General features: G+C 38.7%; 1 protein-coding gene across 8 annotated transcripts in view; it reads left to right on the top strand.

The window, feature by feature from the left end:
• Positions 1-24,154, top strand: part of ACER3 (alkaline ceramidase 3) — a 158,946-nt gene that overhangs the window by 85,136 nt on the left and 49,656 nt on the right. For 4 of the 8 annotated variants that reach the window (XM_044752032.2, XM_044752031.2, XM_014855811.3 and 1 more), the window contains 3 exons: positions 5,117-5,169; positions 17,611-17,663; positions 19,629-19,710. In XM_044752032.2, the coding sequence (XP_044607967.1) occupies positions 5,117-5,169; positions 17,611-17,663; positions 19,629-19,710 (188 nt within the window). Of the gene's footprint in view, positions 1-5,116; positions 5,170-13,519; positions 13,801-17,610; positions 17,664-19,628; positions 19,711-24,154 lie in introns of all 8 variants that reach the window. The other 4 variants (XM_070490608.1, XM_070490610.1, XM_070490609.1 and 1 more) reach the window with 2 other exon arrangements.

The raw sequence follows: 24,154 nt of genomic DNA, 5'->3' as shown, positions 1-24,154 counted from the left end.
TACTCTTACTCTAATGTGAAATGCTGGATCGTCAAGGGAGAAGGAAAAAAATCACCCAATCAGCAAATACTTAGTAATGCATGGCACTGTGCCAGGTTCTGGAGTTTCTTTAGTGCACTATGGAGAGCTGGACCATGCCTTTATGAATCTTAGAATTTAACAGTGGTCTTTGGCTTTTGATGTTCAACAAAATCATTAGCAGGCCTTTAAAAGACAGGTACCAGGGCACCCACTGAATCAGGACTTTCTGGACCGAGGGCCGAGTATATATAAAGCTCTCTGGGCAAAACAGTGTTCCCCAAAAGCTGATAACTACTGACCTTGCCAGACATTATTAGATGCCTTGCACAGTTGACTTCTTGGGGAGGAAGCGGAGAAAGATTTGATTTAGGAGGTGACATTTAAAATGGATTTAGGATACACACTGAAGTATTAAGGGGTGAAAGGACATGATGTATCCAATGTACTCATAAATGGTTCAGAAAAATAATAGTAATATATATATAAACATAGCAAATTGTTAAAATTGGTAAATCTGAGTAGAACATATACAGGAATTCTCTATACTAGTCTTTCAACATTCCTGAAGTTTGAAATTGTTTCAAAAGAGAAAAACTGAAAGGAATAAAGAGCAAAAAATAAGTTGGATCGAGAAGTTGCATAAGATTTCAATAAGCAGAGACATAGGTTAGGGGCAGGTAGGATTGGACGACAGAGGGGATGGGTATTCCAGGCTGAAAGGACAGGGTAAGCAGTGAAGAGCAAAGGCAGAGCAGACTGGAGGTTGATGATGGGAGATAAGAGATCAGTTGGGTAAACGGTCAGTGTGACTGAACTACAGGTTGCGGTAAAAGAAACTGGGGGAGCCAGGTTATGAAGCCCCGTGTATGCCTTGCAAGGAGGTTAGTCTTTTTCATTTAAACTAGCGGTCACCAAGTAGGATGCGCACACCACAGGTGGTGAGACAAATGATCTGTTGGAGTGCAGAAAGAAGACTTTGTGACTTCTTTTTGTATATATGTTATTTTCTTAGCTCATTTTTCTAAATATATTTTATATGTTTTAAAATATATGCAGTATCTTAACAGAGCAGTATATATACAACTTATAAAAAATTTTTTTTGCGGTCAAAGTTGGGAAACTACTCATTTAGATATTTTCCTGCCTTGTAACCAGAGTGATATTTTTTAAAATGCAAAACCAATCACGTTAATCCCTATATGTATAGATATGTATGTATGTATTGTATGTGTATATGTGTATGTAGTTTTTCAGCGTACTACTTACACATATGCAACTTTGTCTTCAGGATAAAGTCCAAATCGGAATCAGATTGTAACCTGACTTTAAAAGCTCTTCTCGGGGCTGGCCCCGTGGCCGAGTGGTTAAGTTCGCGCGCTCCACTGCAGGCGGCCCAGTGTTTCGTTGGTTCGAATCCTGGGCGCGGACATGGCACTGCTCATCAGACCACGCTGAGGCAGCGTCCCACATGCCACAACTAGAAGGACCCACAACAAAGAATATACAACTATGTACCAGGGGGCTTTGGGGAGAAAAAGGGGAAAAAATAAAATCTTTAAAAAAAAAAAAAAAAAAAAGCTCTTCTCGGTCTATTGCCTACAAATCATGCCAGTCTCCTCACTGGATCCCTATTCCAGCATTGTTCGTGGTCTAAGCCAAGCTCTTTCAGTTCTTTGAATGCACTACCTTGCCTTTACTCTGGATGATCCTTCTACACAGAATGATCTCATTTAAAAAAAAATTCTAGGGCTGGCCCTGTGGCCGAGTAGTTAAGTTCGTGCACTCTGCTGCAGGCAGCCCAGTGTTTCGTTGGTTCGAATCCTGGGCACGGACATGGCACTGCTCATCAAACCACGCTGAGGCAGCGTCCCACATGCCACAATTAGAAGGACCCACAATGAAGAATATACAACTATGTTCCGGGGGAGCTTTGGGGAGAAAAAAGGAAAAAAAATATTAAAAAAAATTTTTCTCACCTAGTTAACTCCAATTTATTCTTCAGGTCTTAGCTTATGTGTTACTTCCTCTGATAGCCCTCTTCTCCCTCCCTAGACAGGGCACAGACTCCATAGCTGAAGCAGCCCCTTTCGTATTTTTAATGGCTTGCTTTGAGTTCTGAGGACAGGAACTATATCTTTCTTGTTTACTTCTTTATGCCAGTGGAAATGCTAGGAACATTGTTAAGTGCCCAGGAAATAGTTATTGAAAAGGGAATGGGGTTGTGGAGCAACAGGAACTCTCACTCATTGCTGGTGGGAGTGCAAAGTGGTCCAGCCACTTTGAAAGACAGTTTGGTGATTTCTTACAAAACTAAACAGTGTCTCACCATATGATCCAGCAATCAATCACACTCCTTGGTATTTACCCAAAAGGGTTGAAAACATGTCTACACAAAAACCTGCACACAGATGTGTATAGCAGTTTTGTTCATAATGCCAAAACTTAGAAGCAACCAAGATGTCCTTCAGTAGATGAATGGATAAATAAACTGTGATACCGCCAGATAAAGGAATATTATTCATTGTTAAAAAGAAATGAGCTATCAAGCCACGAAAAGACACAGAGGAACCTTGAGTGCATATTACTTAGTGAAAGAAACCAGTCTGAAAAGGCTACACACTGTATGATTCTAACTATATGACATTCTGCAAAAAGGCAAAATTATGGAGACAGTGAAAAGATCAGTGATTGCCAGGGGTTAGGGAAAAGGGAGAGATGAAATGGCAGAGCACAAAGGATTTTTAGGGCAATGAAACCATCCTGTATGATATTATAATGGTGGGTATATGTCATTATAAATTCGTCCATACCCAAGAGTGAACCGTAATGTAAACTGGACTCTGTGTGCTAACGATGTGTCAGGGTAGGTTCACCGGTTGTAACAAATGTGCCATTGTGGTAGGGGATGTTGATGGGGAGGAATGTGGGGGGGGTTTATATGGAAAATCTCTGTACCTTCTGCTCAATTTTGTTGATAACCTAAAATTGCTCTAAACAATAAAGTCCGTTAAGAAAACAGAATCAGACAAATCTAAAATTTGGAACATTCTACTAGAAAAGAACAGGGAATAGGACAGTCATTAGGGAAATGCTCGTCAAAACCACAGTGAAATACCACTTCAGTTCATTAAGATGGCTACAATCAGAATGACAACCAATAGCAAGTATTGGGAAGATGTGGAGAAATTCATGTATTACTGATGGGCATGTAAAATGATGCAGCCACTTTGAAAAACACTATGGCAGTTCTTCAAAATGCTAAATATAGAGTTTCCATATGACTTGGAAATTGCACCCTTAGGTATATACCCAAGAGAAATGAAAACATATGTCTGCACAAAAACTTGTATGTGAATGTTCACAGCAGCATTATTCATGATAGCCAAAATATGGGGAAAAAAACCTTAATGTCTGTCTTAGCTCAGGCTGCCATAACAAAATACCATAGACTGGGTGGCTTGAACCATAGACACTTATTTTTCACAGTTCTGGAAACTGGAAGTCCAGGATTAAGATGCTGGTTGCTTCGGTTGCTGGTGAGAGCCCCCTTCTTGGCTTGCAGCCAGCCCCCTTCTCCCTGTGTGCTCATGTGACCTATCCTTGTCGCATGTAGGCGGAGAGAGAGAGTGAGGTCTTGTTTCTTCTTCTTCTTGTTGGACACTATTCCCATCATGGGGACCCCACTCTCATGGCTGGTGTCTATTTTCCAAAGGAGAAATTAGAAGGTGCAAAGGTGGATAAATCAACGGAAGGGGGAAAAAATCAAACCCTGTGAGTTAAAGTCACACAATATACCAGAAGTAAAAAAATAAAACTGAAGTGGGATGACTCTTCATCCTGAAGGCAGACTGGCCACTTGATCAGGCCTCGCTCAAGGACTGTTTTGCTTCCTCCTTTCTTTAGTAGAACGAGTACAGTAACTCTTTCCTTTTCTTATCTCATCTTGAGCAATAAAAAATGATGTGATAATGTACATAGTGATTTTTTAAAAAGCAAGAGTAACAAAGAGTTTGACATTTTTCTCAAGTGGCTTTGTACAGATTATTTGGTGACACCCCCGTTTACCGTGTTTATTGGGCTAACTCCTTTGGCATCATTCTTGCTTTCTCCTGACATATGTGCCCCTCTTCTGTGTTCCCATGGCACTCTGTGCATATCTCTATCATATCTCCATGTACTGGCATCTTCTATTTATCTGCCTGTCTCCTCCATTAGACTATATGCTTCATTAAGGCCAACGACTGGATCTTTTCTTTGTCCCTCAGCATCTGTAACTGAATTTGGTGAATAGGAGGGGCTCAGTAGATGCTTGTTGAACTGAACTTAATGAATCACAGTGGAAGCCCTATTATCAGATGTGATAGGGGCTGATGGTTGGTCAGTTAATTTTTAAGACGTGAAAGAATATAATTATTGAAAAGTATGTATATACTGACAAAGTTTTATTTTAATTGAAAACATATAGTTTTATAATCTTTGACAATTATTTGATGTAGGGCATGGCCTTTGAATATGGGACCCTAATTATAGTTCTACTTAGTCTTTCTTGCATTAAGAAACAAAGGAAAAATTTTAAAAACCCTAGAGTGAAAAGTTTATTTAAAACAGAGGCACTTGGGAAGAACTTTGAGACGTGAATACAGAATCTTTAGATTTTTACTGTTTTTCCCAACCTGTAACAGAATCTTAACCACACCTAATTCAATAGAAATTTTTATTAGTAACTGTCTTTCATTGAGTATGTTTTAAGCATTTTAAATAGTTTTGGTAGAAACAATAGCTCTCTTTTTGCAGTCATATTTCTGATAACTAAATACAGTGGTGTTAACAGGTTTGGGAAGAGACATAACTGACTGGCTTTTAGTAAGCATACAGTTTAGCTATTTGGATCAGAAGTGCAGGAAGTACTACACCAAAATTCCATCAATTATAGAGCTTATGCAGAGTCTGCTCTATCCTGCCACAAGATTTCATAAACTTTGTTCTTCTTAAAACTCAGTGTTGTGAAATGTCTTATTGTCTTCTCAAGTTAGTCTGGCCACCCCCAAAGACTTTTATGCTAATTGGTTTTTTTATTTGTTTGTTTTAATTTCAGTGGTAGGAATGGGATCCTGGTGCTTCCACATGACTCTGAAATATGAAATGCAGGTCAGTAATGAAATAATTGACTAACTGCTTATTTCTCTTAATCCAGTGACACTTCAAATTTGAGAAAACAGCACATCACTGGAGGATGGTATTGAGACAAGAGACTGAAAAGAAAAAAGGGACTTGTAATCTCTGGAGTTCTGTACTTCAGGCCAAAGAATCCAAATTATCTAAGTGAAGTAAAGAGGCAAGCAAATAAGTTGTGCGTAGAAAAAACAAGTGAGAGCAGTATAGCTGCCTGACCCCCTCTTGCAGGCCTGTCCAGTTCTAGGGCAGGATTAGAGAGTAGAGGCCTATGGAGACGTCTTAAAAGACATAATCAGTTCACCCAAATACTGTATTCTTACTCTTAGATGCCTGCATTCCCTCATGTCTCTCTTTTATGGCATCCAGTCAAATAGTCTTGTCCCTCTAGCTAGCAAAGTTTTAGAGCGATGCAAGAATTTTTATTTACTGTCCTTGCTCTAAGGAGGCCATATAGCTAGTCCTCAGTCTTTTGACCTCTTTGTTCCCCATCACTAACCCAGAAACTACTAGAATAGCACTGTCCAGTAGAAATATAATGTGAGCTACAGATGTAATTTAAAATTTTCTGGTAGCCACATTTTAAAAAGCCACATTAAAAAGAAATAGGTGAAATTAATTTTAATAATATGTTTTATTTAACCCAGTATATCCAAAGTATTATTTCAACATGTAATCAACATAAAAATTGATTAATGAAATATTTCGTGTCCTGAAATGAGATATATATTTCACACTTGCAGTGTATCTCAATTTAGATTAGGTTTATTTGAAGTGATCAGTAGCCTCATAAGTCTAGTGGCTACTGTATTGGACAGTGCTATTCTGGAAGGATCTGTGTATACAACACTCTATGAATTATTAATTACAACTATATTAAATGTATAAGAATTAATTCCTAGGATTGATTCTAATGTTCCACACATATTTATAATAGGGTGTCGTGTGCTGTGCATGCTGTGCTTGACTTGGAGAATACACAAATGACTAAAACACGGGTCTGAGCTAATCAAGCAGAGAACACCCTTCTTCCCACACTTTCTGCCTGGGAAAACAGACTTATAAATAATAATATAGTATGAAAATTATTTTTAAAGAAGTACAAATAATCTATGGTAACATGGTGGAGCTTGAAAGAATCTATGAAAGTTAGACATTTAAACAAAATCTGAAAGAATTAGTTGAAACTTTTTAGGTAGTGAAAGGATAGAATGACGTACCAGACTTGCACTATGACATAAACAGAAGCAGGGAGTCATTACAATGTGTAGTATATCTGACAAAAATGGTAAAGCTAGAACTTAAAATGTGTTTGAAGAAATGGCAGGAATGATATTCAAAATATTTAACAACTATATGGCAAAAGTACCAACAATCAGAATGGTGATCCTGTGGGCAACAACTGAGTGATAATCCTGACAATGAGGCTTTGCATTTTATCATACTAAAAAATAATTGGAATTTGTCCAGCTCTGGCAATCATCAAGTGCTTTTATATATAGTATCTTAGAGAGTTATTACTCATGTTTTACAGATTCCAGTACTAGAACTGAAGGAGGCTAATTGATTTGACCAAAACCACACACAGTTTATAAATATCTCATATATATTTGTATATGAATACATATTTCTATACACACAACTATATGTTCATTCTCTAGCTCCGTCCATGAGAGCACCTGGGAGCAGAGAACCCCGGTTCCAAAGAGCACACCAGCAGCCAGATCTGGTTTCTAAATAGCATTCTCCATTTAAAGGAACCAGAGCTGATTCCAAGGGCTGACGCAGAAAAAAAGGACAGTATGAGCCTGGAACATCTTTTTGTGCCAGAAAGAATAGAAATGCTAAAAGAGTGATGGGGACATGTCAAAAGGACACTGAAGCCAACTTGAAGGGGTTCCCACTGGCCAAATTTGGGATAATTTGAGCATTAAAATAAGTAATGATAGTAGTAGATTATAGCATTTATCAAACTCATTGAATATATACCCCATTGAGTAAAGTGGGAAATCATGAGTCCACACTAAAATAATAGACAATATAATAAATGAAGCGATAAGTGATTATAGATAAACGAATAAATTAGAAGTTATGTTGAATTTACATAGTTTCAAAGTACCTCATCACAAAATAATTATATTGGGAAATAGAGTAACTATACAATGGAGGAGCCTAGGAGATATTGACCTTATTTAAGCAATCACAATGAGTCTCTTCAGTAATGGGACAAATCAAAATTGTGTGCCGTCTGATAGGGCACAGTGGCAAGAACATAGCATCACTTCTCTGATGTTCTTACCAAAGATGCATAATCTGAATCTAGTCATATGGAAACATCAGGCAAAATCAAATTGAGTGACATTCTGTAAAATAACTGCCATGTAATCTTCAAAAGTACCCATGGTCATAAAATTGAAAGACTGAGGAATTGTTCAAGATTAAAGGAGACTAAAAAGACATGACCACTAAATATATCTGCTCCTGGACTGGATACTTTTTGTGTGCGTATGTGTGTATGCTTATATTTATGATATTATTGAGACACTTAGAAAAACTTGAATGGGGTCTAAGGATTACATGGTAGTAATTAACCAATGGTAATTTCTTGATTTTGTTGATAGTATTGTGTATTTGTAGGTGAATTTTTTTTTAAAGATAGAACTCTCATACCATAAAATTCACCCTTTTAAATTATACAAGTTGTTTTGAGTATGCTCACAAAATTGTGGAACCATCACCATCATCTAATTCCAGAACATTTTCATCATCCCAAAGAAAGACCTCATGCTCATTAGCAATTATTCCCATTACTCCCTCCACCTAGCCCCTGATAGCCACTAATGTACTTTCTGTCTGTGTGGATTTGCTTGTTCTGGACATTTCATAGCAATGGATAATATGTGGCCTTTTGTGTCTGGCTTCTTTTACTTAGGCCAAATAATATTCCATTTTATGGATATACCACATGTTGTTTATCTATATATCAATTAATGGACGTTTGGGTTGTTTCCACTTTTTGGCTTCTATGCATAATGCTACTATGAACATTCATGTACAAGTTTTTGTGTTGATGTATGTTTTCAGTTCTCTTGGGTATATTCATAGGAGTGGAATTGCTAGGTCACGTGGTAACTCCATGTTTAACCTTTTGAGGAGCTACCAGACTTTTTCAAAGTGGCTGCACCGTTTTACATTCCCACCAGCAATTTCTCCATATCCTTGTCAATACTTTTTATAGTCCGTCTTTTGATTATAGCCATCCTAGTGAGCGTGAAGTGATATCTCATTGTGGTTTTAATTTACATTTCCCTATGACTAATGATATTGAACATCCTCATGTGCTTATTGGCTATTTGTGTATCTTCTTAGGAGAAATGTCTATTCAGATCCTTTGCCCATTTTTAAATTGAGTTATTTGCCTTTGTATCATGGAGTTGTAAGAGTTCTTTATATATTCTGGATACTGGACCTTACCAAATATATGGTTTGCAAATATTTTCTTCCAATCTGTGGGTGGTTTTTTCACTTTCTTAATAGCATCCTATGAAACAAAAATGTTTTCAATTTCGCTGAAGTCCTTTTACCTATTTTTTTCTTTGGTTGCTTGTGCTTTTGATATCACATCTAAGAAACCATTACATAATCCAAAGTCATGAAGATTCATACCTATGTTTTCTTCAAAGAGCCTTTATGGTTTTAGCTCTTACATTTAGGTCTTTGTTCCATTTTTAATCAATTGTTGTATGTGGTGTAAGGCAGGGGTCTAGCTTCATTCTTTTGCATGTGGATATCCAGTTCTCCTAGAGTCATTTGTTGAAAAGACTGTTCTTTCCCCTTTGAATTGTCTTGGCACCACTGTCAAAAATCAGTCAATCATAAATGTATTAATTTATTTTTTAACAGTCAATTCAACTCTCAATTCTGTTGCGTTGACTTATGTGTCTATCCTTTATGCCAGTGCCGCACAGCTTTGATTACTGTAGATTTGTAGTAAGTTTTGAAATTGGGAGCTGTGAGTCCTCCAAATTTGTTCTTCTTTTTAAAAATTGTTTAAGCTATGCTGGGTCCCTTGCATTTCCACATGAATGTTAGGATCAGCTTATTGATTTGTGCAAAAAGTTGGCTGGGATTTTGAAAGGGATTATATTGAGTCCACAGATCACTTTGGAGAGTATTGCCATCTTAATATTAAATCTTCCAATCCGTAAATACAGGATGCCTTCCTATTTACTTAAGTCTTTAATTTCTTTCAATGATGTTTTGTAGTTTGTGTGCAAGTCTTGACTTTTTTAAATTAAATTTATTAATATTATATTCTTTTTGGTGCTATTGTAAATAGAGTTGTTTTTTTAACTTCTTTTTCTGATTTCTCATGTCTGATATATAGAAATACCAATGATTTTTGCATATTGCTCTTGCATTCTGCAACCTTGCTGAACTTGTTTTTCACCTCTAATAGTTTTGTGTGTGTGCATGTGTGGATTCATTAGGGTTTTCTGTGTACAAAATCATGTCATGTGCAAATAGAGATAGTTTTACCTCTTCCTCGTTGATTGGATGCCTTTTACTTATTTTTCTTGCCTAATTGCCCCGACTAGAATTTCCAGTACACTGTTGAATAGAAGCAGAGAGAGCAGACATCCTAGTTTTGTTCCTGATCTTAGGAAGATGGCTTTCAGTCTTATACCATTAATTAATGGGGTTTTGTGTAGATGCCCTTTTTAGGCTGAAGAAATTCTCTTCTATTCCTAGTTTGTTGAGTGTTTTTATCATGAAAAGATGTTGGACTCTTCAAATATTTTTTCTGCATGTTTTGAGATGATCGTGTGGTTTTTCTCTTTTATTATATCACAGTTATGCACTGCATAACAACTTTTCAGTCAATGACAGACCACATATATGATGGTGGACCCATAAGAAGCGTATCATATAGCCTAGGTGTGTATTAGGCTATACCATGCAGGTTTGCATCAGTACACTCTATGATGTTCGCACAGTGAAAAAAATCACCTAGCAGTGCATTTCTCAAAACGTATCCCTGTTGTGAAGTGACGCACGACTGTAGTGTGGTCTAGTACAATCTGATACACTGACTGATTTTCATATGTTGAACCAACTTTGCATTCCTGTGATAAATCCCATTTGGTCAAGGCAAGTAATCCAAGTGAATATCTCTGTAGGAAACATGCATTAAAGTACTTAGGAGTAATGGAACCTCATGTCAGCAACTTAGTCAAATGGTTCAGGGAGAAAAAAGTTCTTTGTACTGTCCTTCAAACTTTTCTGTAAGTTAAAATTCTTTCAATTTTTTTTAAAATAGAAAAACAATGTACATATCCTTTGACTCAGTAATTGCACTCCTAGGAACACATCCTAAGAAAGTAATCAGAGGCAGAAAAAAGATGTTTCACAAGGATGTTTATCACAGTGTTATACATGATAAAGATTTTTAAATAGTCTAAATGTTTAATAGGGAGATTGTTAAATATACTATCATATATCTATGTGTTGAAATGCACTGTAGCCATTTAAAATAATATTGTGAAGACTTTTAACATGGTAAAATGTTATAAAGACTTAAAACTTTCTGTATATGATATCAATTTTATAGACAATAGAAAAAAGACTGGAAGTACATTTTGCCTAACTTCTTCTCTTACCGTTTTGCAAAATTTGTAATGTGTGACCCAAAATTATAACTCCCACCCACCCAGACAAATATCCTTAAAGCTCTTGCCCCTCTTTCTGAGCAATGCTCAACCCAGATCACGCTCAGTTATCTGCCTGTCCTGTGCCTGCACTGAGTAGCTAGATATGGCTCATAGATCACATCCCTTTGTTAAATGATTTCACTTTGAAATTATTGAACAATAATCTCAAATAACCACTCGGTTCCACAAAGCAGAACCATTACATTTCCCTGCCAATTTTACCTTCCATTCTCCAGAACTGTTATTTCACCCCGTTCCTCTTTCCTTAGATTTCTTTTTGTGTTTCTTTTGCCTCATACCCCCTTCTCTTTGCTCAGCATTTCACTGAGAATATAGAAAGAATCAATCAGGAACTCCCTCATCTTTCTACCACCACCTTCTTCCTCCTATTATTATGGAAGAAATGTCCCAACTTCTATCAAAGGCCAGTGTCCCCTTCCCCAGGCTCTGAATTTATCCCTCCCTCCTGCTCGAAAGAGTTCACTCCTGTGGTTACATACCCCACCCCAGTCTCTTGCTCCACCATAGTCTTTAGAAAGTCACTAGTCACTGCCATCTGCATACAACCATCCTCAAATAGCTCCCATCTTTAGAAAATTACTCTTCCCTTTACCCTGTGTCCAGCCCCAGCTATTGAGTCATTTTTTGTTCCCTTTCACATATAAACCACTTGAGTGTCTCTGCTCTCTCCACGCTTACCTCCTTCTCTTTTCCTCCCATTCTAGTTAGGTATTTCTTCCCTTCACGTCACAGAAACTGCTGTTGTCAAGGTCATCGGTGACCTTCATCTTGCCAGATCCAATAGACACATTTTTATCTTCTTATTTAACCTCTCAGTAGCATTCCACATATATTTGCTTGTTTCTTCATGAACCATTTGTCTTAGCTTCCCAGTTTTCCTTGTCTTAAGGAAAAGGAAGTTCCCTTAGCTTTCTTCCTTGCCTCACTGGTCACTCTTTTAGTCCTGGGCCACCTTCTCTATATTCTTTCCTAGGTGATCTCATATAATCTCATGGCATTAAATATGACTTATATGCTGCTGATTCAAAATATCTATCTTCAGCTCTAACCTCACCTTGGAGCTCTAGATTTGTATGTCCATCTGTGCGTTTGACATACGCTTCAATGTCTAGTAGAAGTCTCAGCCTTTAACATGGGCATTATGTAATTCTTTATTTCTTTTCCCATACCCATTCTTTCCCTAGTGTTCCTGTAGTATTCCCCATGATGCCATCACCCACCCAACTGCTGAAGCCGAAAACCTAGAGTTATCCCTCATTTCTTTCTTTCCCTCATCCCTCACACCTAAACTGTTAGTCCTTCCGCTGGTTTTACCTTTAAAATACACTTGACAGGGGCTGGCCCAGTGGTGCAGCGGTTAAGCGCTCACGTTCTGCTTTGGCGGCACGGGGTTCGCCGGTTTGGATCCCGGGTGTGGACATGGTACTGCTTGGCAAGCCATGCCGTGGTGGGCGTCCCACGTATAAAGTAGAGGAGGATGGGCACGGATGTAGCTCAGGGCCCGTCTTCCTCAACAAAAAGAGGAGGATTGGAAGCAGATGTTAGCTCATGGCTAATCTTCCTCAAAAATAAAATAAGATACACTTGGATCTGCCTACTCTCTCTGATTTTACTACTCCTACCCTAGTGTAAGCCATCACTGTCTCATTTCTTGATCACTGCAGTAGTCACCATTGCCCCTCCAACCAGCAGGGTGATCCTTTAAATTTTAAATCAGGTCATGTCATTCTGCTTAAGACTCTCCAAGGTATCCTTTTGCACTTGAAGTGAAATCCAAATTCTTTAGTGGCCTCCATGATCAAGCCGAGGTCTAGTTCTCCAACCTCTGCGTTGTTCACTACACTCCAGCCACGTTGGCCTTGCTGTCCTTTCGAAACTGCCTCAGGGCCTTTGTAATTATGTCCTCTGCCTGCAACACTTTCTCAGATCTCTGCATGTCTAGTTCCTTCTAATTCCTCAGATATGCCTTTTCTGACCATTTTGTGTAAAGCAACCCCTTCTGCAAATTACTTTATGTTATGCTTTTCATAGCACTTATCACCATTTGAAATTATCTTATTTTGCAGTCTCTCCCAACTAGAATAGAATGTAAAGGTCTGGAGAGCAGAGATCTCACCTGTGTTAAATACCACTGTATCTTTAGCATAGAGAATAATGCTGGCACGTGACCTGGGCACAGTAAATACATCTTAGAAGGGAGTGAGGAAGGAAGGACATTTAATTAACCATTTGCGTGAATGACTAAGAGATGCATTGAAATATTAAATTGTAGTTATCCCTGGATTGTGGAATTATAGGCAATTATATTTCTTTCTCTCTGCATTTCTACATTTTCCAAATTTTCTACAATAAACATGAAGCACTTTTATAGTAAGGAAAATACATGTTTATGTTTATCTTTTAAAAAAGAGACTTTAAACGACTCCAACGTTGCTTCCGAGGAATAATAGTACTAATCAGCCAGTCAGAATACCCACCATCCTAAAGCAAACTATCTTGTTCCTGGGGTTTTGAGTTTTATTTGTGTTGTAGATTATTGTGTTTTCCAAAGATATCTACACCAATATATCCCATCCCACCTGCTTTTCTTACAGGGTGGTGTTGACCCTGCTCAAGAGGTAGGATCTTTGTTCCTTGCCCTTGAATCTGGGCAGGACTGTGACTGTGGTGGGCATGAAGCTATACACCTTCCAAGACTGAGTCTCAAAAGGCAATAAAGCTTCTGCCTAGTCCTCCTGGGATGCTTACCCTTGGAACCCAGCACCATGTTGTAAAGAAACCAACTAGCCACGTGAAGAAGCCATTATAGATGTTTCTGCCACAGCCTCACCTGAAGGCCCCAGACTTCAGCCAGCATCAGCTGCCAAGTATTTCAGTGAGTGAATCTTTAGATGATTCCAGCCCCCAGCCTTTGAGCTATCCCAGCTGGCACTGAGTGAAGTAGGGATGAACTATCCTCTCCTAACCCTGCTCAAAAATGCACACTAATGAGCAAAATAAATATTGTTATTTTAAGCTGCTGAGTTTTAGGGTGGCTTGCTATACATTAGCAGATAGCCAGAACAATTTACAAAACATCTAGTCTAATTCTGTGCATACAATAACCTCTGACATTTCCTTAACACCTGTTTTCTAAGACTTAGATAAATTTTAAAATCTCAAGGATCATTCTGCTGTCCATTATATTATTCCTAAAACATTATTGCTGGAACTAGTGTGTTCTGCCCCATATATGAAGGAACAACTGGATGAATGTGTTGAGACAAGATGTCAGGCGAGACTAAGCATCTCAGTGAGGGAGGGGATAGGCTCCCCTACTGTGCGCTGAGCAGATCATGACAAGAAAATTGCATTCATTTCTGAGGAGTGATCTGGCTTGTGTTCAAATGAGAAACACCAGAAGAAAGAACTAAAACTCTAGTCATGATGCCCGAGAGGAAGGACCAGGAATATTTAACCTGACAAGAGAAGACATGCTCACTCACCCCCACTCAGCTGTGCACACCAGACTCTGTGCATTCTATGCTCTGGCCCTGTTGTTCATGTCTGACCCTATTGACTTCCCCTTCTCCCATGGACAATTCCTGTGCGTCTTTAAAGTCTCAGCCAAAGTGGCAGCTCCTTTAGGAAGCCTTCCATGGCCCCAGGGTGGAATATGTACCCCTCATATGTTCTTCCATAACACTTTGTGCATTTCTGTTACTGCCCTTATTGCTGTTGTTTTATAAATATATTTGTATGTCTGTCTTGTCTATCAGAATGTGAGTTACCTAAGAGCAGAGACTCTCTCTGGTTAACCTTGGTGTATCCTTTACTTCTATCACGGGTCTGGAACATAGCACTACATAAATCTTTTAAGAATCAATGTTTGAAGGGTTGACATGTTGAAGACAGTTAGGTTTATTCTGTATGGTCCTAGTGGGGTTAAAGATAAAGAGACATCTTGCTTAACCCAGGGAAGAATTTGTTGAGCCAGTAGGTGGTAAGGGCTGCCTTGGGAGATCTTGAGCCCTCTGTCCTTGGAGGTGCCCAAACTTAGGTTAAACAAACACTTTGATTAGTTCAAAATTTTTTATTTGGTACCTGGGCAACAGCTATGCATAGGTAAAGATGATATAGGCCTTCCCTCAAGAAGTCTATGCTCTAGGATTGAAGATAACATGTTAGTGAATGCAGTGATAAAGGGACCTACAGGGTGCTATGGAAATGGAAAGAGAAACTATTTAGGTCAGGAAGGTCAGAGAGGGCGTTCACATAGATGACTCAGATCCATGTTTGAGTTGCATCTTCAAAGATGAATAGGAATTTGCCAGGCCAACTAGAACCCACAGAGTTGTGAGAGTATGTCTGGCATCTCAGGGCACTGCAAGAGGTACATTATGGTTGTAGCCATGGAGTGGGAGTATGCGGTGATGGTGGTGATAGCGCTCCCAGTAATAGTAGCTAACATTTGTTACATTATCGAGTACTTGCTCTGGGCCAGGCATTGAACTAAGTGGCAGGAGATGTGGTTTAGGAAACTAACCGGAGGCTAAATCTAAGCCTCTTGGATTTTATCTTCTGTGAGCCATTGATGGATTTTAAGCAGAGGTGGGACACACTTTGATTTGCATATAAACTTAATTGTTGGCTAGGTTGTTACCTAGATAGCACAACGTTTGGATGGACAAGATGGCCTTTGATGCTGAGATCTTTGATTCTACTCTTTATCATTACTGTAATACTACTTTATCAGCTTCATGGACAAATCATACAAGTGCTTTGTTTCCTTCCTCTTTTGAACTACAAAGTTGTGGTTTTTGTGCTTGCTTAAATGGGCAGAAATGACCTATGACCCATTTTCCCAGTGATTGAGGAGGAGGGAGGAATCATCAATTTTGAAGGACTTGTTTCAACAGCTTCTTCATCTCTTAATCTGAACATATGATCATGAATATTCCTTGCAGGCTCCCTGTCTTGTCTCCACAAAGCTGGATAAGTTTGGCTCAGGTGGGCCATCATTTGTTATGCACAGTCACTGAAACAAAGTAAGAAAAGGCAGTGCTGCCGCGACCTGTCTTTGGTGGTCAGTGAACCATTCCATCAGCCTGAATTTAGCGTGTAGGTGTAAAGAAATTGGAGGCCCATGTTTCACTTCTGCCTAAACTGAGCACGAGAAACATTGACAGTTCTGTGTTAAGAATGATTTGGAGCTTGGATGGTATTTTCTTCAGATTTATTATCGCCAAGTGGCTGCTTGAGTCCCAGGTCTGATTCTATTACTTTACTACCTATTTGAGCATAGACATGCCATTTAATCTTGCTGAGCCTTAGTTTTCTCATCTCTCTAATGGGTCTGTAGGAGTATTGTGAGGATCAGTTGGTCAGCATGTATGAAACTGCCATCATAGGATCTGGTAAGTAAGTGTATGGATTTTTGAAATTTAGTCCAATCTACAAATTTTATAAATGGTAAAACAGGCCAAGGGAGGGGAAATGACTTGACTAGAAGTTACATGGAAAGTTAGACAAGATTGGGGTCCAGAGTTTGTTTTGTATTCTTTGTTTCCTTTACCTGTCTTAGGACTTTGTCCTATGTTGATGATGGTAAGAGTATAAAATCTTTAAGTTTTTAGGAGACTTCTCCCAGATTTTCTTTTCATTTAGTCACTCATTCAACTCATTCTTTTTTGCTGTCTGGGGGAGGGTAAAATTAAAGGCAATTTCTCAATTTTTTCTTTATGTTTTTCTGCTTTTTCCAAGTATTCTGTACTGAGCATGTAGTTTGTTGGATATTAGGAAAAAAAATCAATGCTAGTAATAAAAGGCAGTATTCACCTGTTTCTCATAAGTAAAAATAAATAAATTTATCTTAGAAAATAAAACCAAAGAAAAATATTTGTTCACCTATAACTTTATTTATAATACAAAACCAAAAATAGCTTAAATGTTAGGTAATAGTGTAAGCTAATTCAGACTTTGTAATGTAAACAACAAATGTTCTGTTACAAATACTACCCTCTTTCTCCTTTGCTTCCTATCTCAATGAATGGAACCACCTTACACTGGAAGCCCAAGGCAAAAACCTATGATTCATCTTTAATTTCTCCTACTTTCTCACCTCTGCAAACACTAAAACCTCTCAATTGAACTTTCGTGATAAGTCTTGACCACATCTACCTCTAGCTGTCTCCATTGTCGCTCCCTTAATTCATCATCTCCAACCCAGATTCCTGTAACTGTCTCCTAATTGATGTGCCTGTCTCCCCAGTCCCTTTGTCACACTGGAACAGAAATGCTCGTCCTACAAACAAAACTGTTTTCATTCTTTGACTAATGTTTGCTAGGCTTTTACGAGTGTTAGGGATGAGATGTGTAAAATACAGTCCCTGCTCTCCAGATGGTGTGTCACTTTCTAAATCTCTTTAATATTTCCCGTAGTTCGAGCTCATAAAGTGAACCATAGGCTCTGTGATCTGGCCGTGCCTACCTCTCCAGACTCCTCTTCAGAATGAATGAAGCTTATTTGTTCACAAACAATAAACTGAATATACACACTCAGAGTAAATTAGTTGATGATAAATATATAAAAGAATTAGTAAAAGATATTATATAGTTAGAGGTAACCATATTAATCATTCTGATGTTTTAATTTGCATAATAGTTGCAACTCTACAGTATTCATATCTGTCTTTGTTTCTCATAGCTATTGGATGAACTCCCGATGATTTACAGCTGTTGTATATTTGTGTACTGCATGTAAGTATTTATGTTTAAAATTCACTTGTTTGATGTATTTTAAAATTTATGTTTGCCTCATAGCGAATTAAGTAGTGTAACTAACTCACTTATGTTGCTGGCGATTGTAATAGTGTAGAAGATTATAACTTTGTGATCTAAATGTAGACTATAATCTCTGGGAAGTGATAATAATGTTGTTCATTAACTTTTGTAATCTCAAGACCCTATAGCTAATTTAGATAGACTCTTACTTAAATTTGACTTAAGTTGTATTTTTGCCTTTCCTTGAGTTATGAATGTGTACAAATTTAAAGTTTTATATATTATGCCATAAAAATAATATTTATCTACTTTGTACCTGTAATTGTGCTAGGCAGCATACCAAGTCATCTCTAATTCTCACAGTTGTGCAAGATAAATGGGTATTGTTCCCACTTTATAGATGCTGAAGTGAAGCACAGAGAGGTTTAGTAACTTGTTTGCAGATATGAGCAGAGCTTATCTTAGATGTCTTGCCTAAGGTCATGCAGTTAGGAAGTGTCAGAGTTGGAAATTGTACTACAAGTTTAATAGCTTTGCCTTCTAAGTATACTTTCTGTTCTCTAGCACTAATAGTTAAGACTTCTCTGAACCCCTTACGTGATGGTTATCTGATTTCTTTCAATATGGTTGTCACTGATAGCTCAAGAATATCTTCTTCTAAAGATATGTAAAAATCAGAATAGTTTGAAAAAATACGTTATTACAAAGAGCTCATCTGAAACTCTTTCTGTAAAGGGCTAGATAGTAATTATTTTAGGCTTTGTGGGCCTGTGGTCCCTGTTACAGCTCTTGAGCTCTGCTGTTGTAGCGTGGAAACAGTCATAGATAATAGGTAAACAAATGGTTGTGATTATGTTACAGTGAAATTTTATTTACAAAAATAAGGCTTAGGCTGAGAAATTGGCTCTTGGACTATAGTTTGCTACCCTTGACTTTAAAAATACTTTTAGATGAGCTCCTGTTAATAAGTCATCAAATCGCAGACTTTAAAGGTAAAAGAGATCTTAGAAATCATCTGGGGCAACCACCTTTCTTTACAGATGAGAGCTAGGAGTTGGGTCCAATTCCCACAGCAAATTAATTAGTAAACTGAGAACTGTCCCTCAGCTTGTACCAAAACATAGGCTCAAAGGTTGGATACTTAATTGATGGCTAAATGTTTGTTGATATTTCCTTATTTACTGAATCTTTCCTGTGTGTCAGATAGTATCCTAGTGACTAGATATATGAAAAAAGGTTTTATCCCTGCACACAAGGAATTCTCAGTCTGGTTGGGGAGACAGATAAGTAAAGAGACAATTATAATAGAGTGATATTTTCTGTAATAGTGTGTCTTAGTCAGGGATCCTTAGTGGCAAGATGTACAAACCTACTCCGGCCAGCTTGAGTTGAGAGATTTATTTATTGTAGGGACATGAGGAAATTCTATAGGATCCAAAAGCAGGAGAGACAGCCTCACTAGAACTGGAAGGACGGCTTCTCTCTCCCTCCCTCTTTTCTCCATTCCTTTCTCTCCACATGGTTTCAAGTCTTTGTATCTGCTTTGTTTTTCTCTCCCTACAGATCACTTCTCTGCTCATTCATCTGCTCGTTCATTCAGTTTTGTTGCCCAAATATCAGCATCAGATCTTGAATCCGTATGCCTTTATACTTTGACTCTACATGTAGTTGATTCAGTCTAATTCAGTCTGTGGCTCCCAAACTCCACATTTCAGAGGCGAGCCTCTCATTGGCCCAGTTTAAGTCAGGTGCCTATTCCTGGTCCCCACCGCCTCTTGAAGGCTGTAGACAATGTGGGTTCTCTAGGATGAGAATGTGCGTGGGAGGAAATGATGGGCATCACTGGACCTACAGGCATGTATGCAAGTGGTAAAACAGCATTGTATTTGTTTTCCTAGTTATATGTTCCCAAACATGTTTCTTTTTCTCTCTTTTTTTAAGGTTTGAATGTTTCAAGATGAAGAACTCAGTAAACTATCATCTGCTTTTTACCTTAGTTCTCTTCAGTTTAATAGTCACCACAGTAAGTCACATTTTGTTTCTGAAAGGTTAAGCATACGGAATAGCCATTTATGGAATTTGGCACATTTTGCTTCCAGTGTTTGCTTCATGCTTTTTAGACTGAAATGTTTCTGCACGAAACTCACAGATTTGTTCCATTGTTTTCTGTTTAGGTGTTATTTCTCAACAAAAAGTTGAAACAACTTTTTAAAAAATCTGTTTTTTTTTTTTTTTGTGGAAGATTAGCCCTGAGCTCACTACTGCCATTCCTCCTCTTTTTTGTTGAGGAAGGCTGGCCCTGAGCTAACATTCATGCCCATTTTCCTCGACTTTATATGTGGGACGCCTACCACAGCATGGCGTGCCAAGCGGTGCCATGTCCACACCTGGGATCTGAACTATCGAACCCCGGGCGGCCGAGAAGCAGAACGTGTGAACTTAACTGCTGTGCCACCAGGCCGGCCCCTGTTTTTTTTTTTTAAGGTGGGACAATGTCAAAAGGCAAATATTTAGTAGCAATGGAAAAAAATTAACTTTTTCTCATGGATGGACATGTTACCTCCTATTTGTTAAAAAAAAAGAGATTGGGGGCCGGCCCCGTGGCCGAGTGGTTGAGTTCGCGTGCTCCGCTGCAGGTGGCCCAGTGATTTGTTGGTTCGGGTCCTGGGTGCGGACATGGCACTGCTCATCGGGCCACGCTGAGGCGGCGTCCCGCATGCCGCGGCTAGAGGGACCCACAGCGAAGAGTGTGCAACTATGTACCGGGGGGCTTTGGGAAGAAAAAGGAAAAAAATTTAAAAAAATCTTTAAAAAAAAAAAAGAGATTGGCTCTGCTCTGTTGGGCCTAGTATGACTATTTAATGGTTAACCTCCTAATACATTGAGATAACTGGTCATTTCTGATTCTACCCTAGTGCTTTTTTTCCTCAAGTGTATTGCATTTTGTATTAAGAGAGACTCATTTGGGGGCTGGCCCCGTGGCCGAGTGGTTAAGTTCACGTGCTCCGCTTCAGCGGCCCAGGGTTTCGCCCATTCAGATCCTGGGCGTGGACATGGCACTGCTCCTCAGGTCGTTCTGAGGCAGCATCCCACGTAGCACAACCAGAGGCTCTCACAACTAGAATATACAACTATGTACTGGGGGGCTTTGGGGAGAAGAAGACGAAAAAAAAAGATGGGCAACAGATGTTAGCTCAGGTGCCAGTCTTTTACAAAAAAAAAAAAAGAGATTCATTTCAACAAACCTTTATTGCAAACCTACCATATCAGGCAGTAGAAAATACAAAGATGACTGAGAAGCAGTTGCGGTGCTTGAGGAGTACAGTCTAGTAGGAAAGTCAAACATGTAAACAAAGAATTGCATCAAAAGATGGTAAGAGAGGTAAAAACTAGTTATACAATGATGAGATGAAGGCAGATCAATGAAAACTGCTTGAGGGGGTCCAGGAAAACTCCAGAGAGGAGGCACTCCAGCTGAGTGTTAACTGATGATTAGGACTTCGCCACTGTCCACAGGGGTAGAACCTTGGAACAGTAAAATGAATTATCATTTTTAAGTGCTTACTATGTGCCAGATACTGTACTGAATACTTTACATTTATTTTCTCATTAAATCATCACTGCTAATAAAACTGGGAGAGATTTAATATGGCTGGAACGGATGTAACGTGGAGAGCAGTGAATGAATCTAGTGAATTAGACAAATGTCAGATTATAAAGACCTTTGTACACCATGTTTAAGTTTGAATTTTTATTCTCAAGTAGTGTAGAGCCATTAACTGGTTGAAAGTAGAGGAAAAACATAATTAGATATGTGTTCTAGAAAGATTACTTTGCTTGTAGAGGATGGATTAGGGGAGTTGGAGGCCAGACCCATGACTTTTGCATTTGCGTAGGGCAGATATGAGACTCAAACTGAGGTAAAATAGCTGTGGGGAGGAAAGAAGCTGTCATAATAGCAATCCACACGACTTGTGACCCACTAAGTAGGGGGTTGGGAATGGAGTCAAAAGAAGGAATTGTCTAGAATGATTCCTTAGTTTATGGCCTGTCCATCAGGATACATCTAGTAGGTCCTTAATTAAGATAGGAAACTTGGAGGAAGAGCGGATTTTGCAGGAAATGTAATGTTAGGTTTGTGTCATGGGATAGGGGTAGCTAAGTTCCGTTTGGAGTGTGTTGAGATGGAGGTGCCTGATATTAATGATATCTGAGGCTTAACAGGTAAGATGGACTAAAGATGTGGATTGGGGGCTGTCAGGGTATAGGGAGTACTAGAAATGTGGGAATAGATGAACTGGCACAGAGAAAGCATAGACCATTAAGATGACCAAAGATATGACCCTTTGGAACACTGACTTTTTTCTTTTACAGAGATAAACAAAACAGTATAATTTATGATATTATATCCTAAAAGTTACAGTTGATTTGTCTCTCTGACATTCAAAGCCTGTCAGTAGGCAAACTCTTTATGATAAAATTAGGATACCTCTTTTCATAATGCCTAAAGATTTCAATAAGAATCAACATTTTTTAAATAAAAATTGTATACATTTAAGATGTACAACATGATGACTTGATATACATAGTGAAATGATTACTACAGTCAAAGTAATTGATATATCTTCTCGCATAGTTACCGTTTGTGTGTGTGATGAGAGCAGCCGAAATCTACTCTCAGCAAATTGCCATTGTTCAGTCCAGTATTATTAATCACCATGCTGTATGTTGGAACACTGACATTTGAGGGTCAGGTGGAAGAAATGAAGCCAGCAAAGGAGACTGAGAACAAGTAATCAGAGTTGTAGGAGAACTCAGAGAGCCTGATGTCACAGAGTGCAAAGACATTTCTAGAAGGAGTAACAGTATTAGTTGCCTCTGAGAGGATGAGTGAGATGAAGATTGAGGTTTGACCCATAAAAATTTCGGTTAAAAGACCAAGTAAACGTAATAAGGATATTGTGAGCAGTAGATTGTTGGAAGCAGAAGCTTGATTTCAGTGAGTTGAAAAGGTGAATAGGAGACTGAAGGAGCATTTTCTTATGTTTCTGCATTGCCCTGCATAGTCCTTTGCATAAACTACACACTCGTTAATCATGAGAGAATCCTAGAATTTCAGAGGTGAAAGGAAGTCTTGCTACTGTATAAAAGAAAAAAATAAAGTCCAGAGAGATTTATGACTTGTCTGGCCAACCAAGTTCACATGGAGAATTGGTAGGAGAGTCACGACTAGACCCCTTTGTAGGTTAAGAGCTGATGTGGTTGAAACACAGGCTTGGGAGTCAGTCAGATCTGAGTTTGGACCAACACTGTTACTTAAGAAGTGGGACGTTGGGGAAGTTACTGAATCTCTCTCTGCTTTGGTTTTCCTCATCTGTAAAATAAAGATAATTGCATACATTGCATATTAGTTCTGAGAATTAATACCTGGCACATAGTAAGGACTCCATAATTCTTTTGCCTTAAAAACATGTCTTTAGGGGGCCAGTCTGGTGGCATAGTGGTTAAGTTCACTTGCTCCACTTTGGTGGCCTGGGGTTCATGGGTTTGGATCCCAGGTGCCGACCTATACAGTGCTCATCAAGCCATGCTGTGGTGGTGTCCCACATACAAAATAGAGGAAGACTGATGTAAATGTTAGCTCAGCGACAATCTTCCTCACCAAAAAAAAGAAAAAATACCTTTACTAGACATGTCCTTTTGCATTTCTTTTATTAGCAACAGTAGAAACCTGAAACTATAAAAAGGGAGATTAGTATTTTGAAGTAATAGATTTCAGAGATTAAAAGCATTCTTCCTCACTGAGTTTAGACTTACAGATACCTGTATAATGTCTCATACACATCTTACTGTTAAAGCTCTGTGAGTGCTTACTTAAAGGAAATAGCGTGCCCTCGTTGCAATGAGGGTAGGAACTTCCTCCAGAAATAAGAAATTTTGTAACCAAATTATAAAATTATGTAAAATTTTGTGAGCTCAGCACTGCATTAAATGGGGATATAGAGATATCTAAGCACAGTCCTTGCTGTCAGAGAGATTACTGCCTTGTAGGGGAGAGGAACAAATATCCTAATAAATGCCGCGAAGTTTATACTTGGACAGTGAGGGTACAAAGGAGGGTGAGTGGTTGCTTCTGCCGAATAGAGAGGGATCAGAAAAGGCCTCGAGCACGAGGTATAGTTTGAGCTGAGTGTTGAAAGATGAGCTTTTGCCGGCAGGGGAGGATTTCTGAATAAAGTAAAGAGCAGCATGTTTAAAGATACAGAAGAATGAAACTAGCGCATTTGGGGAAGCGCTGTATGCTCTGGAGCCTAGGATGAAGGAGACAAGAAGAGAGCAATGAGGCCAAACAGAAAGGCAGGAGTGAGATCATGGAAGGCTTTGAAATTTGGACTTTGTCTTGTAAGTGATGGGAGTCATTTCAGGGTTATAATTTGCATTTTGATTCCTCTCTACCATGTCATTTT

This window comes from Equus asinus, chromosome 20 (assembly GCF_041296235.1).
Source record: "Equus asinus isolate D_3611 breed Donkey chromosome 20, EquAss-T2T_v2, whole genome shotgun sequence".
In the NCBI taxonomy this organism is placed as follows: domain Eukaryota; kingdom Metazoa; phylum Chordata; class Mammalia; order Perissodactyla; family Equidae; genus Equus; species Equus asinus.
Note: the sequence above shows the minus strand (reverse complement) of the source record. Positions and strands in the feature narration are given on the sequence as shown.